At 35.4% G+C, this 21,110-nt stretch overlaps 1 protein-coding gene across 3 annotated transcripts in view; it reads left to right on the top strand.

The window, feature by feature from the left end:
• Positions 1-19,455, top strand: part of SIG2 (RNApolymerase sigma subunit 2) — a 40,048-nt gene extending 20,593 nt beyond the window's left edge. For all 3 annotated transcript variants that reach the window (XM_089814944.1, XM_089814945.1, XM_089814946.1), the window contains 6 exons: positions 16,292-16,464; positions 16,632-17,246; positions 17,391-17,621; positions 17,780-17,920; positions 18,360-18,557; positions 18,802-19,455. In XM_089814944.1, coding sequence (XP_089671070.1) covers positions 16,292-16,464; positions 16,632-17,246; positions 17,391-17,621; positions 17,780-17,920; positions 18,360-18,557; positions 18,802-19,107 — 1,664 coding nt within the window. In that variant the 3' untranslated portion in view covers positions 19,108-19,455. The remainder of the gene's footprint in view (positions 1-16,291; positions 16,465-16,631; positions 17,247-17,390; positions 17,622-17,779; positions 17,921-18,359; positions 18,558-18,801) is intronic.
• Positions 19,456-21,110: the final 1,655 nt, after the last annotated feature.

Raw genomic sequence — 21,110 nt, 5'->3', positions numbered from 1 at the left:
AATCCACGCCTATGTCCTTAACTATTACTAAATTATCAAAACCTCAATGCTATCTGGATTCTGGACCCATGATTCCTAATTCCTCTGTGTCACACAGATGTGATATTTGTCAACAAGTATTGGCACTACCATCATCAATTTGCTCCCATGCAGATTTTGCAGAGATTGATGATCATGGGATACTTAGTGTAACAACTGTTCTTATCAGTTCAAAACTGGACACAATAGAATCATCAAATGTATGCAAGACCTCCCTTATGGTACAGAAGATAAAGAAAATGAAATAGAAATTGCTGGACATAAGATAAAAAGTCTTACAGTCGTAACAATCCCTCTGTTCCGAGACTTCTTTTATGCAGATCTTGATTCCGACACAAAGATCCAATACTGAGCACAACATGTTCTCAAAATTTCTGATACCAGATTTTACATAGCTGCGAGAGCAAACAGATTATATATATATATATATATCCACTTCCAATAGACAGATGAAAAATATCATGAATTTGGAACGTAAATAAATATTTGCCTCTATATGTATGTGTTTGATTATAAAATACCCAAATATAATGTATTGTTTATCTTTTCAATACTCCTTTGCAACTCACCTTTATTTTAAAGTTCAAACTTTTATTTTGATGGCTGCTCCAAAATGGAGCACAGAGGTAACAAACCCCATTACATTATAGTAATCCCAAAGCAATTACAGACCCATTACATATTATTAGGCACAAAAAGGATCGGAATGTGTTCTTATATGCCAAACAACCAAAACTATAAACTAGCCTTGATTATGACAGGCAATAGCAGCACTACTATGCATGGATGTCAACCAAAATTGCTTTAATTAATCTCTTCACTTTCTTTTTCAAATTTTTTTCTGAGAAGGGCAAATGTTCAGTTTATATTAATTGTGGGAACAACTTTGGATGCACATTTGAGCACGCTAATGCTGAGCTGTGCCATTGTCTTTCGTTGCTTCTCTTGTTGTTGTTTGTATTTATTTTCGGACACCTTTGTGGTCTCCTGCTGCTGTCAGCCTCATTGATGTAATCCTCCAGTCCCATAGACCTTTTTAAGTCTTTTGTTGGACATTAATATCATTATCTTAGCTTATCTTATCTTATCTAGTTAGCCCCAACTGCTGGAATAATGAAAGGAAGTCATGGACCAGTCACCACATTATTGTGTCATGCCCCAAATCATAGGGGAAACCCTTTCCAACAATAGCAGTGCCAAGACAGATTTCAGCCTCTCTCTATTGCAGCCTAATTAGAGAGATTGTTGGAGCTCAAATCATTTCCTTCGATTCACTTGCCTCTAGGAAGGCCACCACAAAATCAACAATATGTCTGTAGTGGCTCCATAATGATGCTTAGTGATCATGAATTGCTCCTCGAGTTTTTTTAATGGCATAAATTATGATGCCAGCATTGGTTTTGAAAACTTCCTCAGCCTTATATCTGAAATCCCCCCAATGAAGGAAATTTTCCTTTTCTCTGCCAAGAGCCTAACACCAGTATCCATTGTAGGGAATATCTTTATGAGTCGACAGAGCCAAGTAAATAGTGGACGAGATGAAGAGCCTGTAGAAGTTGCCAAAAACCCACCCTTACCATAATTAACAAGCAACCTCTAGGACATGGAATGAATTGAGAACATGAAATTTTGCATGCATTGAATTTATATCGACTCATTCAAGATTCAACATTAATGTAAAAGCAAAGCCACACATAAAAGGTGGTATAAGGTAGTCAAGTTAGGATATGAGGGGAAGAAACTTCGAACATGTAGGAAAGAAAGTGAGCTATGAATCAATAAAAAATTCCAAGGAATTTCATTTCCCCATTGAATTGCTAATATAAAATCTTCATGCTTGTCAATGACATAATTCACGAGGTAGTCTGCTACCTGATTGATTTCTTGATAGTTAGGATTTATGGCAAAGGTAGGCAGTGAATCTGAAAGCTTCCATATTTGCGTCATAATGTTATATATCTTCCTAGTTGTTGATCCCATTTGATGGATGTTGTTAACAATCATCACCGAGTCTCATTCTATCTCGATGTTCTTGGCAGCATAGATAGTGCAAACCTGTAACATAAGAAACAGTGCTCAAGCTTCAACTTACTCATTGGGAGCCGTCTTTGAGTTTTTTAGAAGCTGCTCTGCCCAGCCTTGAATTGTGATCTCGATCCAAACAACTACTTCGAAGGGGCCAGGATTTCCTCTTGAGGTGCTACTGAGGTTTAGTTTTAGCTAGCTGTTGGTGATGGAATCCATTTTAATCCTGTCATGGGGTTGAGAGAAGTGTTAACACTTGCATCCTCAGTAACTAGGGCAAATAACCTTTTTAAATTTAAATAGGTTGGCTAAAAGTTTTGAAAAATATAGTAGAAATGCAAATGGTTGTTATACATTTGGGTACTTGGTCTATTAGAATAACACCTTGTTATACTCAAAAGTTGATCAAGTGTCCAAAACTGTTCTTTATACATTGAAAATGCCCTTGCTATCCCAAAGATAGGATCCAAGGTGTTTAGAACTTTATCCAATGGGACTGCATATTGCAACAACATATTTACAAGTTTCGCCTTGCACAGAGTTTAATTTATCTTTTGTATATTTCAACCTTTTTAGACAACAGTGAGTTGAGCTTTTCTCAGGTCACCAGAGAACCTTTGGCTCTTAAAATGATTATCTTTATTCCAGGTCTGTGCCACCTCTGATGAGTCAGCATCTACCACATGTGTATAACTACTATTAGTAATTATTGTTGCATATGATAGAGTTCGGTTTTATGTTTCGATTTTGTGCATTTAAGTTGTTTAGAGTTTAATACTTGTTGATGTTTGGTAGCTTCAGTTGGATTAACTATGAAGACTAAAGTGCAGATATATATATGTTATTATATTAATTAGATAATAATGGATAGACATGTCTCATGAGGAGACATGTCTCTCCATGTCTCTTCCTTAATATAAATGAGTGAAATCACTGCCATTGGAACATATATACGAAGAAGGAAAGTGATCCTCAGAAAACTCAACATGGTATCAAAGTCAGGCTGCAAATGAAATAGAAAAGGCAGCAGTGCTTTCTATTTTTTAAGAATATTTCTTTGACATTACGGAGAACATAATGAAGTAACATCATAATATTTGATATTGTACATATATACAATCACTGTGATTTTAGAGCAGTGAAAAGGAAGGGTAGCAATGGATAGACATATAAGAACTTTAATTGCTGATCAGAAGGAAACTCAGATTTGAAGACATTTATTGACAAAGATGAGAGGGGATTGGGATAGTCACATTGTAATATGCTACTTGCACAACGAGGGGCACGGTTTATGGGCATTCAACGACAAAGTGCATGTGCAGCCAAAGACTCCACAAAGGGTGTGGTGAATAGGATCCCCATTGTAGAGGAAAGTTGACCAAATTGGGAGGCTCATGTCAGCGGTAAACAGTGAGTATCAACGACAGTGGACACACATTGTCAGTATACAAGAAGCACAAAGGAGAGAAAAGTTAAAAGGAAATTGACTTCTAGGTGGCCTACATGGAGAAGACTTGCATGAGTGGGCACGAGAGAGAAGGAAAAGCATACGAGGAGTATATAATGTGCAATCTAATTGAGACAAAGGAGTACAATCTACTGCTAATCAATCACATGGAAGAAACATTTTCCCTAATTGATCAAGCAAAATGTATAGTTGGACTTCGAAAAGCTAAGACACATGTGCTGAACACACCAAAGGGAATTTATAGAAGACGCCGGTAATAAAAGGGATAACTGAGACCTATGATCGATCACCTCCTAAGAAGCATATGGAAGGGGCACAATATAATAAGATAAAATATATATTGCAGGTGATAAAGCCAAGACACACGGTCATTAAAAGATAAGGTCTTGAGAACCAATCCAAATAAGTAAAATACTAAGGTAGGTTTTATGGGTAAGGTTTATTTCAAATTCATTAGTATTAGAAATACATTTGTATATATATACACATGAATATAAAGATATAAATAATGCTTGTCAAAGAGATAATTAGGATCAGTTATATATATACTTTTAAAATGATTTATATAATTAATGTTTATGTAAGAAATGATCAATATTTTATGAGATTGATATAATATCTTCGAAGAACGGTGAAAGAAATTCAGTGTTATATGTATAATTACCACATCAGCAATGATGAGGACAATCAAGGATGTTGGTGTATAGAGAAGTTTTTATTTATTTTTATTTGAGTATTACAATTATCTATTTGTCGCAGTCTTTCTTTTATTTTAATATGTACTATAAGAGCTATGTGCCTTGATATTTTCCTCTGAGAATGTTCTTGCAGGAAAACGAGGATTGATGTCAATTTCAGAGGGAGTCTGACACTTCTTCAAAAGGTGAAGGAGCTTAGAAGATTGATGTTTAGAGGGAGTCTAACACCTCCGTCTAAAGGAGTGGATAGAGGATATGTTTCAGTTGATCTTTGAAGATCTTGGTCATATCAAAATCAGAGGGAGTTTTGACCTCGTGTAAACCGCTGGTATCATGTGTGTGACTGCGTGACTTAATGGGCCTACCCCCTGTGTACATCATGAGGAAGTGACGACTTCCAAATGATTATCACTTGTATTTGCAAAAGTTATTGAAAGGTGATGATCTTACAGTAAATTTTCTATTATGATGGATATCTTACAATGTCTATGTAGATCATGATAACTTATACCTTGCACGGTGGATGTTTATAAGGTAAGCATTATGAGAATGTGTGTGCACATACCTTATAAATATTTTTGAGTACATGGTGAATGTTATGGAAATTGATGTTCTGGAGGCCATTACACAAAGAATTTGGTGAAATGCCATGCAACATGATGTTCTGGAGGCCATTACTCATAGTACTTGGTGAATATCTTGCATCTCGACATTTTGAAGACCATTACTCAAAGAGTATTTGGTGAATATCATATGTTGATATTTTGGAGACTAATACTCATGATACGAGATGTGATATCAAACCTTATTGAGTATATGGTGAATATCATAGGTTTATATTTTGCTGGCCATTACTTAGAGTTTTTGGTGAATATCATATGTTGATATTTTGGAGGCCAATACTCGTGATTACAAAATGTTGAATATCACGTGTTGATATTTTGCAGACCATTATAGTATTTGGTGAATATTATATGCTAATATTCTTGAGGCCAATATTCATGATATCAAAATGTTGAATATCTTTTGATCAAAGATATATTACATTGAGGTAATATATGGTCATTTGTTAATCCTCCCTAGCCAAGAGGCAATGTTGATGTTTGGTAGCTTCAATTGGATAAAATATGAAGACTGAAGTGCAGATGTGTGTGTGTGTGTGTGTGTAAAATATATATACTACATAGTTAAATAATCATTTGTTATTATATTAATTATATTAATTAGATATATTTCATGAGGAGACATGTCTCTCCATGTCTCTTCCTTAATATAAATGAGGGAAATCACTGCCATTGGAACATACATATACCAAGAAGGCGATGCAATTACATTTGTAGTGATCCTCAAAAAACTCAACAATACTAATAACTTCATTGCATTTAATAGAGATATTTACTACTACTATTACAATAGTGCGGAACCAAATTAAAATTGCAATGTTTCAAATCTGAAGAACTTTTCTAAATAACTAATAATATAGTTAAGATTTTTATCATTTTATTTGATAATAGTGTGAGCCCAAATTATAGCATATGGTGATAGATAGAAGCCAAATCAACTCTAAACTCTAGACTTCATCAAAGAATGAAAGTATGGTATACAACTAACTAATGTGTATACTGTCACTACTCTCTAATTTCTAATTTTCACACATTGCTCTTCAGAAATTTCTGCACAGCTTGTTAGTTTTTTTGAAGATCACCGCAAATATAATTGCATTGCCTGATTGGTATGTGTATTCCAAGGGCAGCGATCTCTTTTTTTTATATTGTGGATGATACATGGAGAGACATATCCCTTGAAGGTGCATGTCTTTTCATTTAATATAATTAATATAAAAATTAATTATTTAACCACACACACACACACACACACACACACACACACACATCACATAGATATATCACACATATATAACTTAAGTTTATTCTCATGAGTTTGTCCAACTGAAGATACCAAACATTAATGCTCCCTCTTAGCTAGGGAGGATAAACACAAGACAAATATTATACTATTGGTAATATTAGGAATGACAAATTTTAAGGATATATTTGATCAGAAGATATCCACCATTTTGATATATGAGTATCAGTCTCCATAATATTAACATATAAAATTTACCACACACTCTGAATAATGGCTTGCAGAATATCAACACATGATATTTACCATTTTGATATCATGAGTACTGGCCTCCACAATATCAACATATGATAATCATCAAATACTCTGAGTAATGTTTTGATATCATGAGTATTAGCCTCCAGAATATCCAAGATATCAACATATGATATTCACCAACTACCTATTATATATCTATACAAACAACTCATAGACTGTCAAGTGAATGACATCTAACACTTGTTGATTTACAAGATATAGTTCATCATGATCATTTTCAACATTTGTATAAAATGGATATCATGTCCTAAGTTATTGTAAGATTATCACCTTCCAATAACTTCTACAAATACAAGTGATTATCATTGGAAGTTGTCACTTCCTCATGATGTGCACAGAGGGTAGGCTCATTAAATCATGCAATCACACATGATACCAAAAGTTTACATGAAGTCAAAGCTCTCTCTGATTCTGATATGATCAAGATCTTCAAATATCAACTAAAACATATCCTCTATCTGCTCCTTTACATGGATGTCTCAGACTCCCTTTGAATCTGCTATCAATCCTCCTTTTCTTGCAAGAATATTCTCGGAAATGATCAAGGCAAATAGCTCTAATAGTATATATAGAAATACAAATGGGAGATATTTACTTTATTAAAATATGATACTTAAAATTGTACTAAAAAAAATACTTATCTCATGTAGTCAGAGAATGATGCCATAACAGTGAATCCCTTAGGGTTTGAGACTGATTTTAGTGTAAGAGAGTTCCTCCTCATTAGGACTCTGCTTCACATACTTTAATATTTCTCACTTTCTTTTAATTCACCTATATTTTTATATCTTTATTCTAACTTTTTAAATTATGGCGACGACTTTTCAAAAATCATGTCTCTTAATGATTAAATTATATCTATAATAAACATTATTTACATAATGTGATGTGAATATCTATTTCATGTTGAATCACTACTCATGAAACATGGGTCATCGAGTTTGACTCAAAAATCACACAGTTAAATCCTGATATTCACATCACAATTTGACTAGCTGTGGAAAACATCTCCTACTTATCAATTGATGAGCTTAAGGGGCTTTCTAATGAATGGTTCATAAGGCACAACACTTGGTGAAGGTTTTGCAAATGGGGTTGCAAGCTTTGGGTTAACTGTGGAGGAAACTCCGTAGTTAAGCGCGCTCAGGCTGGAGTAGTACTGGGATGGGTGACCTCCCGGGAAGTCCCGGTGCTTCACCCCTGTGAGCATCACCTAGATCCAATGAGTGCTAAGTGTTCCATTTATTCTCATGAGAGATGGATTCATGTTGAATCACTACTCATGAAACATGGGTCATCGAGTTTGACTCAAAAATCACACAGTTAAATCCTGATATTCACATCACAATTTGACTAGCTGTGGAAAACATCTCCTACTTATCAATTATTTACATAAGTTATTTATTCTGAAAAATTCATAATATTCTATACATGTGCGCACACACACACACACATATTACAATTTATATCTTTCAATTATACCTTATAATATCAAATATGGAAAGGAACATTTATGAAATAAATATTATGAATAAAACATACCTTTATTATACTTATCTTATGCCTTTTCCTCCTTGCATTTTTGATTGACTTTTCTTATGTTATAAATACGAAGGGGGAAATAAGTTTTTCTTGCTGCCACCTAACTATGTAGTCTCCTTCATTCAATGCATGATGCTGGGTTATGCTATTCCCACATGGATGAATGGCTATTAAATAATATATAATTTTCTTTTGTAGTCCCTCTTTTTCGCTAATATTATTAACTTCATTCACATCACCAAGCCAATACATAGCATAAGGTACACATGTGTAGTGGTCTGCTGGTTTGTACAGACCATGCATGACTTTTACTGGCAGTACATTACAAGATATTAGGCGGCAATTTGGAAAGTCCTTAATTAAAATGTTATCCTCCATGTTATATAAGTTGGTGAGTCTGTCAAGGAGATGTCGTCCTCGTTTCTTGTTTATATGCCTTTGTAGTAATGGGGTTGAGCCAATAATGGCTGCCCTTTCAAACATCATTAATCTTCATCCCGTAACTCCCAACATGAGTATCTTGAGTTTGACTCCCTCTAATTAATGATAAATCTCCAATGTTATGTCTTGAACCACAACACTTTGCATCTCGTCGGTACACTGTAGGAAAGTGTATTGAAATAAAGATATCAATAGGATAAACAAAAATGTGTTGTTGAAATTCTCCACAGTTTTATGTAATGTGGTAAAATCACAACCGAAATCGAAAATATGGATTAGATAATTGCTCGCAAATTCATGCCTCTCATTCAACATAAAGAGCATATTTTGGTCGTTAGAAAATAACATGAGATGACCAGAGGATTCCTTCCATGGTGGTCTTGAAGGATATTTAGTATCTACATGTTTTCTCCAATCATCACCAATATTTGTGTTGTCGTGATAAGTGATCCATTGGGTCGAGGCTTTTAATGATAAAGCTTAGAGCTCGTTTGAGTATGACTTTTTTTTTTTTTGGCATATCCAGAATTGCTTTTTGATCCACCGATGCTTGAAACCTAACAGAACAGGACCCTAAATTCACCTTATTGTTCTCTATTATACTTTTGTGGAGCTTTGATGTGTACTTGGACTATAAAATCAGAGAAATTTCCTGAAGCTATCTCCTCGACTTTTCTAGGACCGAACCTACTCTGATACCATGTTAGTTTTTCCAAGGATCGTTGCAAATGTAATTGCACTACTTGATTGGTATGTGTGTTCCAAGGGCAGCGATCTCTCTCTCTCTTTATATTGTGGATGATACATGGAGAGACATGTCCCTTCTAGGGACATGTCTATTTATTTAATTTAATTAATATAAAAATTAATTATTTAACCACACACAAATATATATATATATATATATATATATATATATATATATATATATATATATATATCACATATATATAACTTCACTTTAGTCACATGAGTCTATCCAATAGAAGCTACCAAACATTAACACAACTTCCCCTGTTTCTTCTTATTGGGACAAAGATGAAATAAGAGTGGAGAGAGCAAGAAAGAGGCTGGTTTGGTTTGTATGCTTGTTTTCCTTTCTCTTTTTTTTGTCATACCAACAAACTCTTAAGAGTTCCTATATGGTTCAAGTTTACTTGGTTTTCTTTCCCTTGTTGCCCATTCCTCAATTGTATTGGCTCCTCCCTACGAAAAGTGTTTTGGGTTGACTTTGATAAGATTTATTCAACTTGATTGCAACATTGAGTGTGTAAAGGTAGACCTTTTCAAGTTTAAAAGGTAAAAGGAAACTCCTGATATACAAATAACTTAATACGCATTGTTACAAGAGTTGTAGATTCTTGCCTAGACTCGGCGAGTCTAAGGTTGAGTCAGCTTTGCCAAGTATATAGAGCTTGAGACTTGGACTCACCCAAGTCTTAACTGAGTTTGGGCAGACACCAATTACCCAGCCTGAGACTTTGCCACAAGTGCAAGTAAACAAAGGTGGACAAAATATAAATTGTTTTGATTTGTTCATTGTGTGTTTATCTTGGGTCCAATGTTTGTCTTGGGTTTTTCAATTTGCCGAGTCTTTGCAAAGTCTAGGTGCCAAGTCCAAGTCCAAGTCACAAATTAGCTTGCCAATTCCGTGTCGAACCATAGAATGTTTTGTATATCATTATGTCTAACACTTGTTTTTGGTGCCAAGCATTTGATAATAAACTAATAGACAATCCCTTAGTTACCCACAAGCTTAAACTAACCTCCAAACTTGTTATTGATAAAAGGAAGAGTGAAAAAGGTTGCATCAAAGTAGATTACTGTAAAAACGATTGTGGAATGCTCTACTTTACAAAAATTATGCAGACAACAAATTTAGCTCATATCTCATTCCAAAATTCACATGCAGTTGATTCTTTCAAATTAAATTGAAACACCCACAGAGATTAAACAATATTATTTCAATCTATGCACTTATTTTTTGGTGATCTGACCATCAAATCAAACATGCAAGTAAATAACATAGAGTAATATCATATGTATGACACAAGGCTTCTATGAATCATAAATTTAACATTCCTTATCTTCCAACAGAAATCTGCACGCAAAACTATTGAATTTTAGTTCATCCGATAAGCCCAAAATGCATGAAAACTTCTCAAAACCCTTCCAAACTTTTTTGAGATCAAAATATGAGTTTTTTTTCAAATTTTTTATTGCAGATTGGAGTTTGATATAAATCAATAAACATACATAAGATTCCTCTAATCAGGTGTCGTGGCTGCTGCAACAAGCATAGAGTGCAAATCACCCAAAAACACAACAAAACTCATTGAAGCTTTATCAAACTTGCATAGTTTGATCCCTAGAACTAATGTATAATATGGACAGGAAAAGAACAGCAAAACCATGGCCTTGTACACCAAAAACTTATGCAAATCACAAAACTCAAAACCCCTAAATTGTCAAAAGCCCTGCTTACAAACCAAAACTCAAACAACTCAAATTGTCAGAACTGTAAGGAAGAGAAGGGGGTGGAACAACTTTCTACACTAACCTTGAGAGGAGGATTATGCAAAAACTCTCACATCTTTACAACAGTGACAAAAACTTAATGTAAATAAACATAAATAGCACACACACTGCAACACAATGAATTTTTGGGAAAAGGGACATGACAAATTGCAATGTGCCCAAAAAAGGCTCTCAGCCCAACAACAGTGGACCAATAACAGTTTGGATGTGATTGCCATAATGGTAATAACTTCTAAGAATAAGTCAATGATAAAGCCACAACATCAATAGGCCTTCTTGGCCACAAGCCATTAACAAAGCCAAGAAAATAATTATTGTTAGGTCAGATTACTTCTCAACCAAAGTGATGCAGACATTCATATCCCCGCACCCATCCCCCCAAGAGATAGATTAAGGGTAGTATGCTCATAAAAAAAAAGCAAATGAAGTTTGATTCTTTTATCTCGTGGAAACCGATGTCAATTTATGCAAAGCAAATGTCCTAGACCCTCTTTCTTCATGAATTGCATCTCATGGAATGTGAAATATAAAACATGATGGACCCGAATACAAATTCACACTATGAGATTTTCAATTGAGATTTACCCCTTAGACATTCTTTGTTGTCAAGAGATAAAGTTTGTTGGGTTTCTACTCCCAATTTGTGCCATGTCATTTGGATGGATAGTATCTGTTTCAATGCCAATCATGAGCAAGGTCAAGATGGGTTGTAACCTTTGTTGATGCCAAATGATGTTCCTGATATATTACCCATAGTTGTGCCTTGTCTTACAAAGCTTTGTGGGCCCTTTGAACATAGATAATAGGGCCTTTGGCTTTGTCAATATTTATGCCTCAACTGATGTAGCTAAAAGAATTTTGCTTTTGTTGTGGCTTGAAAATGGATAGTCATTGGCTCAATATGTCTTTTGTGGCAGGGAAATATGGTTAAAGCTATATTTGATAGGATCACTCATGCATGAGATGGATAACTAGCAAAAGAAAGACACCGTTCTACATGCACAATAAATTGAACCTTTATGACTCCACTTTTGGCTGCCAAAACACATTTCCCATGTGGTACACTTGGTCCAACATGCAGTGGTTTTGAAAGAATTATCAAGTGACTTGGTTATTCTATGATCTTAGAACATATTTCTCTTTTGCCCTCTATTACTCAATTTCTATGGACCTGTATTAGATTGGGTTTCTTTTTGAACACTTGTTAACCCGCTTAAAATTCAATGGATCATTCAAACACCAAAAGTTGAAAAGACTCAATTTGAATGTGTCATTGCTTAATCATAAAAACATCTACTCCCATATCCAATGCATTTGGAACTTGGTGACATGAAGGGAATATTGGATGGACTGTACTATGGTCCAGTGCAATTAACCATACCACCCGTTTCTTGAGAATGTTTGATTGACAATTGGTAATGATAAACTACAAGTCCTATTTGGTCGTGGCCTCAAAGTTCAACCAATTAACCTTTTATCTTTAAGCAATGTCTTTTCACAAACCTTTCCATGTTCAAGTTGTTTAGTTTCACCACCTAGTGCAAATTGTAGATGCTTGTGTTGCTTGGGAGCTTAGATCAAAGCTAGACTTCATTGATTAAAAAGATACTAATTGTGTTGCCTTAGAATATTTTTCAAGCTCAGTGGCCAAAAAACTCAGATAAAAAAGTCAAAGCCTATCGGCATCAAATCAGTTACAGAATGCTTCTTCACACTTCCTCATGTCTTACATGCCTTTGTTCAACACTATACAAAAGTCTTCCAAGCACACGGCTCTTCGCTAGAATTTATTTTGGAGCAACACTTAAGGCCTATTTGGATGTGATTTCTTGTTGGCTTAACCATAGTTCAATGTGTAGTTTATGGCAAACTCCTACCTTAGGAGGAGCTTCTTTTAGGTGCATTTGGCATGGCTAATGACGAAACTCCTGGTTGCAATATTTTTACATATGAATTCTGCAAAATCCCTTGAGATGGTTTTGGCAACGATTTATTTGGGTTCTATCTAGTGGCTTATTATTCAATATTCCTGGATCTTGTCATCAACAAACGAAATATCAAATTCATATCTAAAGCTAGGGCTTTAAAATTGTTGTACAATAAAAGACCCATCACTCTCTTAAATATCTCTACAAATTTTTTCCCGAGGGCTTATCCATGTGAATTAGACATCTCTTACTGCTTGTGGTTCATCTTGAATAAATTGGGTTTATTTTGACAATGCCATTGTAGTGTAGGAAGGTATTGAATGGGCATATAAATCAAATTAGTTGGCGCTTTTCAACAAAATTGACTTTGAAAAGGCGTATGATTACATTGAATGACATGTCATACATACCATGCTTAGGGCTTTTGTTTTTGGAGCAGCTTTCATCTAGTCACTTCAAATACTTTTTGCAAAGGATTTTTCTTCCCTTACCATTAACAATGTTTGATTTAAGCAAATAGGTCTCTTCAAGCTACAAGGCAAGTTTGGCATTTTGTGCCCATGCTCTATGTGTTATTGATTGCAAAGTTTTGTTAACTTCTTGTTAATGCCATTTTGATGGATCTTGTCAAAAATTGTTCACTAGACACTCTGTAGATGATTCCTTCCTTATGCTTCTTGAAGATAAAGACACCATCAAATTAACTTTCAAGCGTCTTGACACATTCTATTTAGCCTTGAGCTCTAGTATTCATGGAATAAGATATGATACTATAGCATTCCTTTTCCAAGCCTCTTAGTTTGCTCCATTGGTTTGCCTAGAAATCCACTTACCATGGGATATTTTTATTTTTGAATTCTATCTGTTTCAAGCATTTCAACCCAAGTTACAACAAGGGGTAGTTGATAGAATGGAGAAGAAGCTTGTGTATTGGATTGTACTTATTCTGGTAGGAAAATTCCAAATTTTCTCTATAAATCTTATGCATCTTTATTACTCTTCATTTTAGAATCCTTCCAAATTATCATATCATAGAATCTCTATGGGCAAATTGAGACCACAGTAAAGGCTTCCATCATGTTGGTTGGGACTGCTGTTGTCTACCAAGAGAATCAAGTGGGCTAGGGCTTATTGATGACAACATACAAGGTATTGCATTATGTGCTAAGCAGATTGTTTGAGATATGGTGGTAATAAATATTAAATAAATTATTGGAAAATTGCATTGTTTCTTGTTTGCATATCGACAACTAGCCTAGAATGACCTTGGTTTCCATTCCCTTGCAAATATCCAATTTCTATTAGAAACAAAGGGCGCTTTTGTAGCGAAAAGCATTTGGAAGGCATGAGAAACCCTTAAGCCTTAGCTGCAATGGTTGTTAGTGGACTTGCAATGGTTCATCCATCATTGGACATTTTATTTATTAGTTAGTCTTCTGTAATTTTGTTTCAAGACAAGTCACTAGTGGCTACTTCCTTGATGGATGCACTCCCTTAAAGTTCTTCAAAAGAGAAACTAGGCATATATAAAATCTCTACTCCAAAGTTAATTCCACTCGGCTTTTTTGGCCTCAAGCCAAAGTAAAGTTCAATTTAAGATATGTTGACCAAGAAACCTTCCACATTGATTGAGGTTGTGCCTTCTTAGCATTGGCAAAAAAAATCTATCCACTCCATAAAACCATAGTGGAAGGATTAGAAACAGTATGTTGATACTCTTTCCCAGAAATGCACTCATAAGAAAGGATACAAGTGCTGTCACTCATCTTTACATGGTTCAAAGTTGAATACTAGTCAGTCTCTTCAATCACCTAAGCATATGCAAATTGTATGGGAGGTGCCCAAAGTTGCTCACTTGCATAGTATTTACCTTACTCCTACCTATAAATGTGCTCATAAGAAAGGATATAAGGGATGGTACTCATCTTTACATGGTTCAAAGTTAAGTACCTGTCGGTCTCTTCAATCACCTAAACATATTCAAATAGTATGGAAAGTGCCTAAAGTTGCTCACTTCACATGGTTCTTTTCCTTGGCACATGTTTGATAAACTTGGTTTATCTAGTCTAAGATGTTCATTTGTGGGCACTAAAAACTCTCAAATCTTTTTTGATTTCATCCTCATGCTTGAATTGCTTGGACATGAATCCATGATTCTTTCTGGTCTACAAAGCCCAAACCCTTTATTGACATAATGTCCAACTTTGCTAAGTATTTTGCGAAGTTCTCCCAACTATGGCATGCTTTTAAAGTGGAAATTCTTTTTTGCATCTAAAAAGATTGAAATTTTACTATTTTTGCCCATTTTATCATGAACACAAACATTGTTGTTCATTTCAAATCATTGTTAATTTTTAGATTGTCCACTATACTCCACTGCCCCCATGGACTAGGCAGCATTCTAGCTAGACTCCGGCACCACCTTAACCTTCCACATGCCAAAGGCAGTGGTCTCTGCCTCTGCGTCACTCTCCTACTCCCAACTGTATGGGTTGGTCCTCTGGATTAGTGGAAATTCCCTCAGTTTGTGTTTACCATATCTCCACCAAGGGCTATTCAAAATCAGCAACAGGAGGAAGCAAGGGAAAAAGAGAATGTTGTTCTTATTGTCTAGGAACCCATGGAAAACAATGAGGATTTCCTGGATAGAAGTGGGATAGCCTTGACGGGCAAGACAAATCCCCTCCTCCAAATGTTCAAAATCAGGCATAAGAGGTTCTAGAGGAAGGAGAGAATATTGTTCCTATTTCAAATACTAGAGTTGCACTTGCAGTATGATTGTAATGATTCTTTTAATTTCTAGTGAACTAATGACATGATAGCCGTTTCCATTAAGAGTCTTGCTCTTGTTTTCTATGGTTTTTTCCAGTTGTTTTGGGCCATGTCGTTTTTTTCTTTTTCCTTTGATATTTTGACTTTATGCCTGCCACCAATATATTTTGACTATTGGTTTTAAATTTTTAATATATGGTTGTTTCCTCAAAAACAAAAAAATAAAATTCTTATTGTATTTGAATTTTGAAACCTGGTTCCTTCAATTATTCTCCAGGTCTACTCCTCCTTTAAGAAATTGGCATCCACCACATGCATGCAATTGCTGTTATTGTTGCTTTATGATAGAGTTTGGGGTTTTAATTTCCATTATCTGCATTAAGTGGCTTGGAGTTTAATACTAGAAATTTTATCATTTTTACATCTTTTCAACAGTTTTCTTTCAGCTGTCTGGAATTGTAAGCTTCTTTACTGGCATTTAACTTTCTTGCAGTTTAATTAGTGGAATGCCACTTAAGCTTACAAAAACAAAATGTTATTTGTTTCTTATGGTCTGTTCTTTAATCATAGTAAATTAAAACTTTTCAACAGTAGCCTCCAGCCATTGTTGGATAAAAATGATGATTGATATTGAAGTTTTTGTGGCAATGACCCAGTGCGAATCAGAGAAACTCTTTGCTATGAGACAGCCACAGTTCTAACAGTTACTGCTATTCCTGATTATGCTGGAAATGTTAACGTGCCTGCTCTAAGAGCTCACTCTACCTCTCTGACAACCTTTGAAAATGTGAAAGTCAGCACACAGCCTGTTGATCACCACCCCACTAAGGTTGACATCATCACTCTTGCTAATATTTCAGTTCATTGCAAAAGTTCCGATAGTTCTAGGAATGCGTGTATCCTCTAGTCAGGAATCTGTTGTCATTTTGTTGAACAATTTTGATTTACCCTAAATATTCTGCAATTTTGATTTTTATGTTTTTTCGAACCTCTCAGTCTACCATGGATGCAACTATGGCCACAGAGACATTATTACAGAATGAGATGGCTGGCTTAGCTGCTGCAGCAGCAGAAGCTGTGGCTCTTGCGAAGGCAGCTGTAGAGGCTGCCAGAGATGCAGTTGCTTTGTCAGAAGGTCGCACACTGCCAGCAAGAGGGTACTTGAAAGATTTCCCTTCCGAGGCTGACCTGCTAAGACTTGAAAGGGCTAGGCTCACTGAAATGGAAACGCTGGGAATTATGAAGTCCTTAGATGATTTCAAATCAGAGCACTTGCTAGAGGATTGCAAACATAAATTTTCAAGCTTCTCTCATCCAGCCAATCCACTGAAAAGAGATTGCAATATCTCAGAGGGAAACTTGACCAACTCCTCTAAATGCTCTCTGCAAAAGACTTCTGAAATAACTGTGAAATCTATTCGGAAAAACGAAAGAAGAACTAGAAGGGTAGGTGCATCTAATAATGCTGAAAGTGCCAGAATTGTGCCAGACAAGCCTGCTCGGAAAAGAAAAAGATCCGTTTCATCTGTAGGTTATGGATTGATACGAAAAGCAACCTATTCAAGGCTATTAACTGCTGAGGAGGAAGTAGTTCTATCACAAGGAGTACAGGTATTCTCTTTCAGAAATTTTCCTATTGTATTCTTACTTTTAATGCTTAATCTTGTATTAGTTGTTGGAGGAAGTCTGGAAAAATCAATTCCATTCCTTGACCATACAAGCAGCTCTTAGATGTTTCTTGTTGCTTGCTTAAAGGACTTCATCAAGTTAGATAAAGTCAGGGAAAGCTGTAAAGAGAAAAATGGAAGAGAGCCTTCCTTGGCTGAATGGGCAAAAGCTGCTGATATAGAGCTGAAGGATTTTGGAAGGCGTTTACAAGTGGGCAGATATTCAAAACAGAAAATGGTTAGAAGCAACATACGCTTGGTCATATCTATTGCAAGAAGATATCAGATTCGAGGAGTAAGCATGGAAGATCTCGTTCAGGTAGGATTCTGTGTTTGATTCTCAGTGCCTCGAGGTCAATTTAGGTAGATTTTTCTTTGCAACAAAATGTGATACTGTTTTTTCTTATGGGTTACTGCAAAGCATCTATAACCATCGAGCTCAACAGTTGACTCCACTTAAACTAAATGTGAATGCAGGGAGGAATCACTGGGCTCACGCGAGCTGCTGAAAAATTTGATTGGTCAATGGGCTTTAAATTTTCTACCTATGCTCATTGGTGGATCAGACAAGCCATTATCAAGACACTTACAAACAGGACGAGGGCAATCCGGTTGCCTGTACGAATTATCATCATTAAATGTTGCATTTTTTTGTAGTCTTTTATTTGAATAACAATTGATGACTATCTATAGAGCTTGTGTGGCACTTAAGACATATATTTTTTAAACATGTGCTTGAATACAAATGTCTGTAGTCCAATTTATTTTACTGGTATTTTGGATTAAACTTGCAGAATTCTCTTTAATGACATCTACAATCTAATTTGTCCCTGAAGAGGGATCCAGAAGTTTAGACTCAAAATATTGGTAAAATAAGGTGGATTGAATGTTGTATCCAGATAAATGTTTTAAAAGGAAATCCTGTGGAAAGAATCTCAAACATCTAGAATGGTATATTGGTCTGTCCTGAAAGTTTTGTATGAATTCAATATCATTAGAAGGAATGTTTGGGAACAAATTACATTGCTTATGTCATCATTAATTCCTAAGTTTGCAGGCGCACATTTATGAGCTGTTATCTCGAATCAGAAAGACAAGGAGGCTATTGTCTGAGCAAGGAAGGCAGCCTACAAATGCACAAGTTGCCAAGGCAGTGGGAATACCTGTAACAAAATTGATAGCCGTTCTCATGTCTTCGAGATCTCCAACATCCTTGGATAGATGCATTGGAGAAGAAAAGAACGGAAGGCTTTCAGTATGCAATCTTGCTCCCTTTCTTTCTACTCTAAAATTCCACAACTCTCACACTTCTGATAATGAAATAATTCAGGCTTCTGCAGGATCTACGTTTTTCAACTTCTAGCATTACCATGTGAAAGTGGTGAAATCTCATAGTAATCCCAAAAGCACACAATCAAACATTTTAATTAGTATATTTGTATTTAATTATTGTTCCATGACCAATATCATATAATCAATCAAAGTCATATTACACGCAGGAAATCATTACAGATCCAACTGATGGGGATCCCGAGTCTGCATTTTGGAAGGACGAAATAAAAAAAGATTTTGATAATTTTCTTCTCAAGTCTCTTTCTGAGAAAGAGAGAAAAGTAATGGAATTGCGCTATGGGTTGAATTATGGCAGAAGGAGAACTCTTCAAGAGATTGGACAATTTTTCTGTATTAGCAGGGAGAGAGCCAGACAAATACAATTGACAGCAATGAGAAAGATCAAGAAGGGCTGTAGAAATATATATTTACAAGATTATTTAAACAACGCAGAAGCAGAAGCAAAAATCTGAAGCTCTTCAGTACAAGATGTATGGAGCATGCTCTGGCATGAATTTATCTTGGGGCAAACTGTTTGTCCTGGAAAGAAGTTAGAGGCTAGAAGTTGTAATTTTCTTCATCCCAATGATCAGGTCATTGTAGCTTGTATCATTTCAAGTGTATAAGTTAGATAGAAATTTCCCATTGCTTATATCATTTCTATTTGCATTTGAAACTTCTAAGTTATTATTTCTCTTCATACAATGTAAATCCTGTATGTCACTATTGTTTGCAACTTTGTATAAGAGAAAAATATTATCATGGACAGTGAACTTCAATGAAATTTTACTGCTAAATATAAAAGTCAAAGATTTAGCCTAGGGCAGTCCATGAATAGAGGAAATATCAGTTCCCAGTTTTCCAACTTAGGGGAGCTTAATGCATTTGTTTAGTGCAACTCATCTTCTCCATATGTATTCGTGTTTATGGTAGATCAGATGCATTCCCAGGAAATAGACTACTCAGCTTTGAATTCATTATTCTGTGGCCCCATACAAGGCTGCAATTAAGAGACATATATGCAATACAAGTTTTCTCTCAAGAAACTTGGTTGAAATAAACATGACAAAATATGCAACTGTGATCATGGAAAAGAGAAAATGTCTGCAAAAGATAACAGATTACAGAAATATTAGTTTGACAAGTACCGTTTACAATTTGCAAATACTGATGACCTCAACAATTAATATAACTATTAACATCCGAAAGTATTTTCCTTATGTGCTAAAATCATGGTTGGAATTGTAAACAATCTGGGAGACAGGTCCGTGAGACATGAAGTGATACAGCACATTTTTTTCCTTTTTTTTAATCATCTTGCTCTGGGTTTGCAATGTCTACCAGTTTTGCTATGGTACTTTTTCCCCCCCATTTTGTGTTGGCTTTGTGATTTCAATACCATTTTTACTGTGGTTCTTCATTTTCTTTGTTTTTTAGCAATTTTGTTCTGTCTCTGTAATTTGAATACCATTTTTACTATGGTTCTTCAGTTTCTGCGTCAATCTGGGCTCAGCTCTGCTAAATTTCTTGTAGATATGCTCAAGTTGGGATGCTTCTAAAATTTCTTTGCAAGGAAAAGTAGGTAACAATTCCATGGAGGGGCTTCTTAAAATAGTTTAGTTCTGAGAGTTCAAAAATTTAGAGTTTCAATGGCTATATGAACAGGTCATGGAAAAAATCAGAACTATGGATGGGATGTCAGAGTGCTTTGGCAGTAGGTGTCAAACAGGGATGTTCCCTTTTCCCAATCTTGTTTGGGTTATATATCGACAAGTTAGAAAAATGTTTAGACAAGAACAATGGAGACGGGGTTCAACTGGCTAGTTATGCGATAAATCTACTCCTATATGCAGATGACCTCATTTTAATTACTGAAACTGCTGAGGGTTTGAAGGAATTCTTGAAGGCACTTGATACCTTCTGTCATTTTGCTGGGATGCAAGTGAACACTAGCAAAACCAAAGTGATATTCTCTTTGAAAAGAAACAAGAAGCAACAAAACAATTTCCTTTTTGATGGCAGCCCATTGGAGATTGTGAAGGAGTACAAGTATCTTGGAATTGACTTCCATAACAAACTCAGCTGGGAAATGTGTAGAGCAAAAAGAATTCCAGAGAGGGGGGCGGAAAAACACTTTATTCTTACAAAATAGATGCAAGACTACAAAATTATGGGATTGGAAAACCAAAAAGATGCTCTTTTGTTTGTTGGTTACCTTGGTGATCTTTTATGGATGTGAGATTGGGGCAGCATCATATTGGACAAGAAATGAAGACAAATAGAAAGAATTCAAAAGTATTTAATTATCTGCAATCTTTCCTTACGGGATCTTCTTGGCAGAAACAAGTATATTTCTGTTATAGGTTGCAACCATGGTCCAGTTATAATGTTATTTAAAGAAAACCCAACGAGTGGAGGATCAACATTGGCCTAAATTGGTTAGAGAGGAAAAACATGACACAAGAAGGAACATGTG

The sequence above is a fragment of the Cupressus sempervirens genome, chromosome 2 (genome assembly GCF_028749045.1).
Source record: "Cupressus sempervirens isolate cs-2001-9-10 chromosome 2, ASM2874904v1, whole genome shotgun sequence".
Classification (NCBI taxonomy): domain Eukaryota; kingdom Viridiplantae; phylum Streptophyta; class Pinopsida; order Cupressales; family Cupressaceae; genus Cupressus; species Cupressus sempervirens.
Note: the sequence above shows the minus strand (reverse complement) of the source record. Positions and strands in the feature narration are given on the sequence as shown.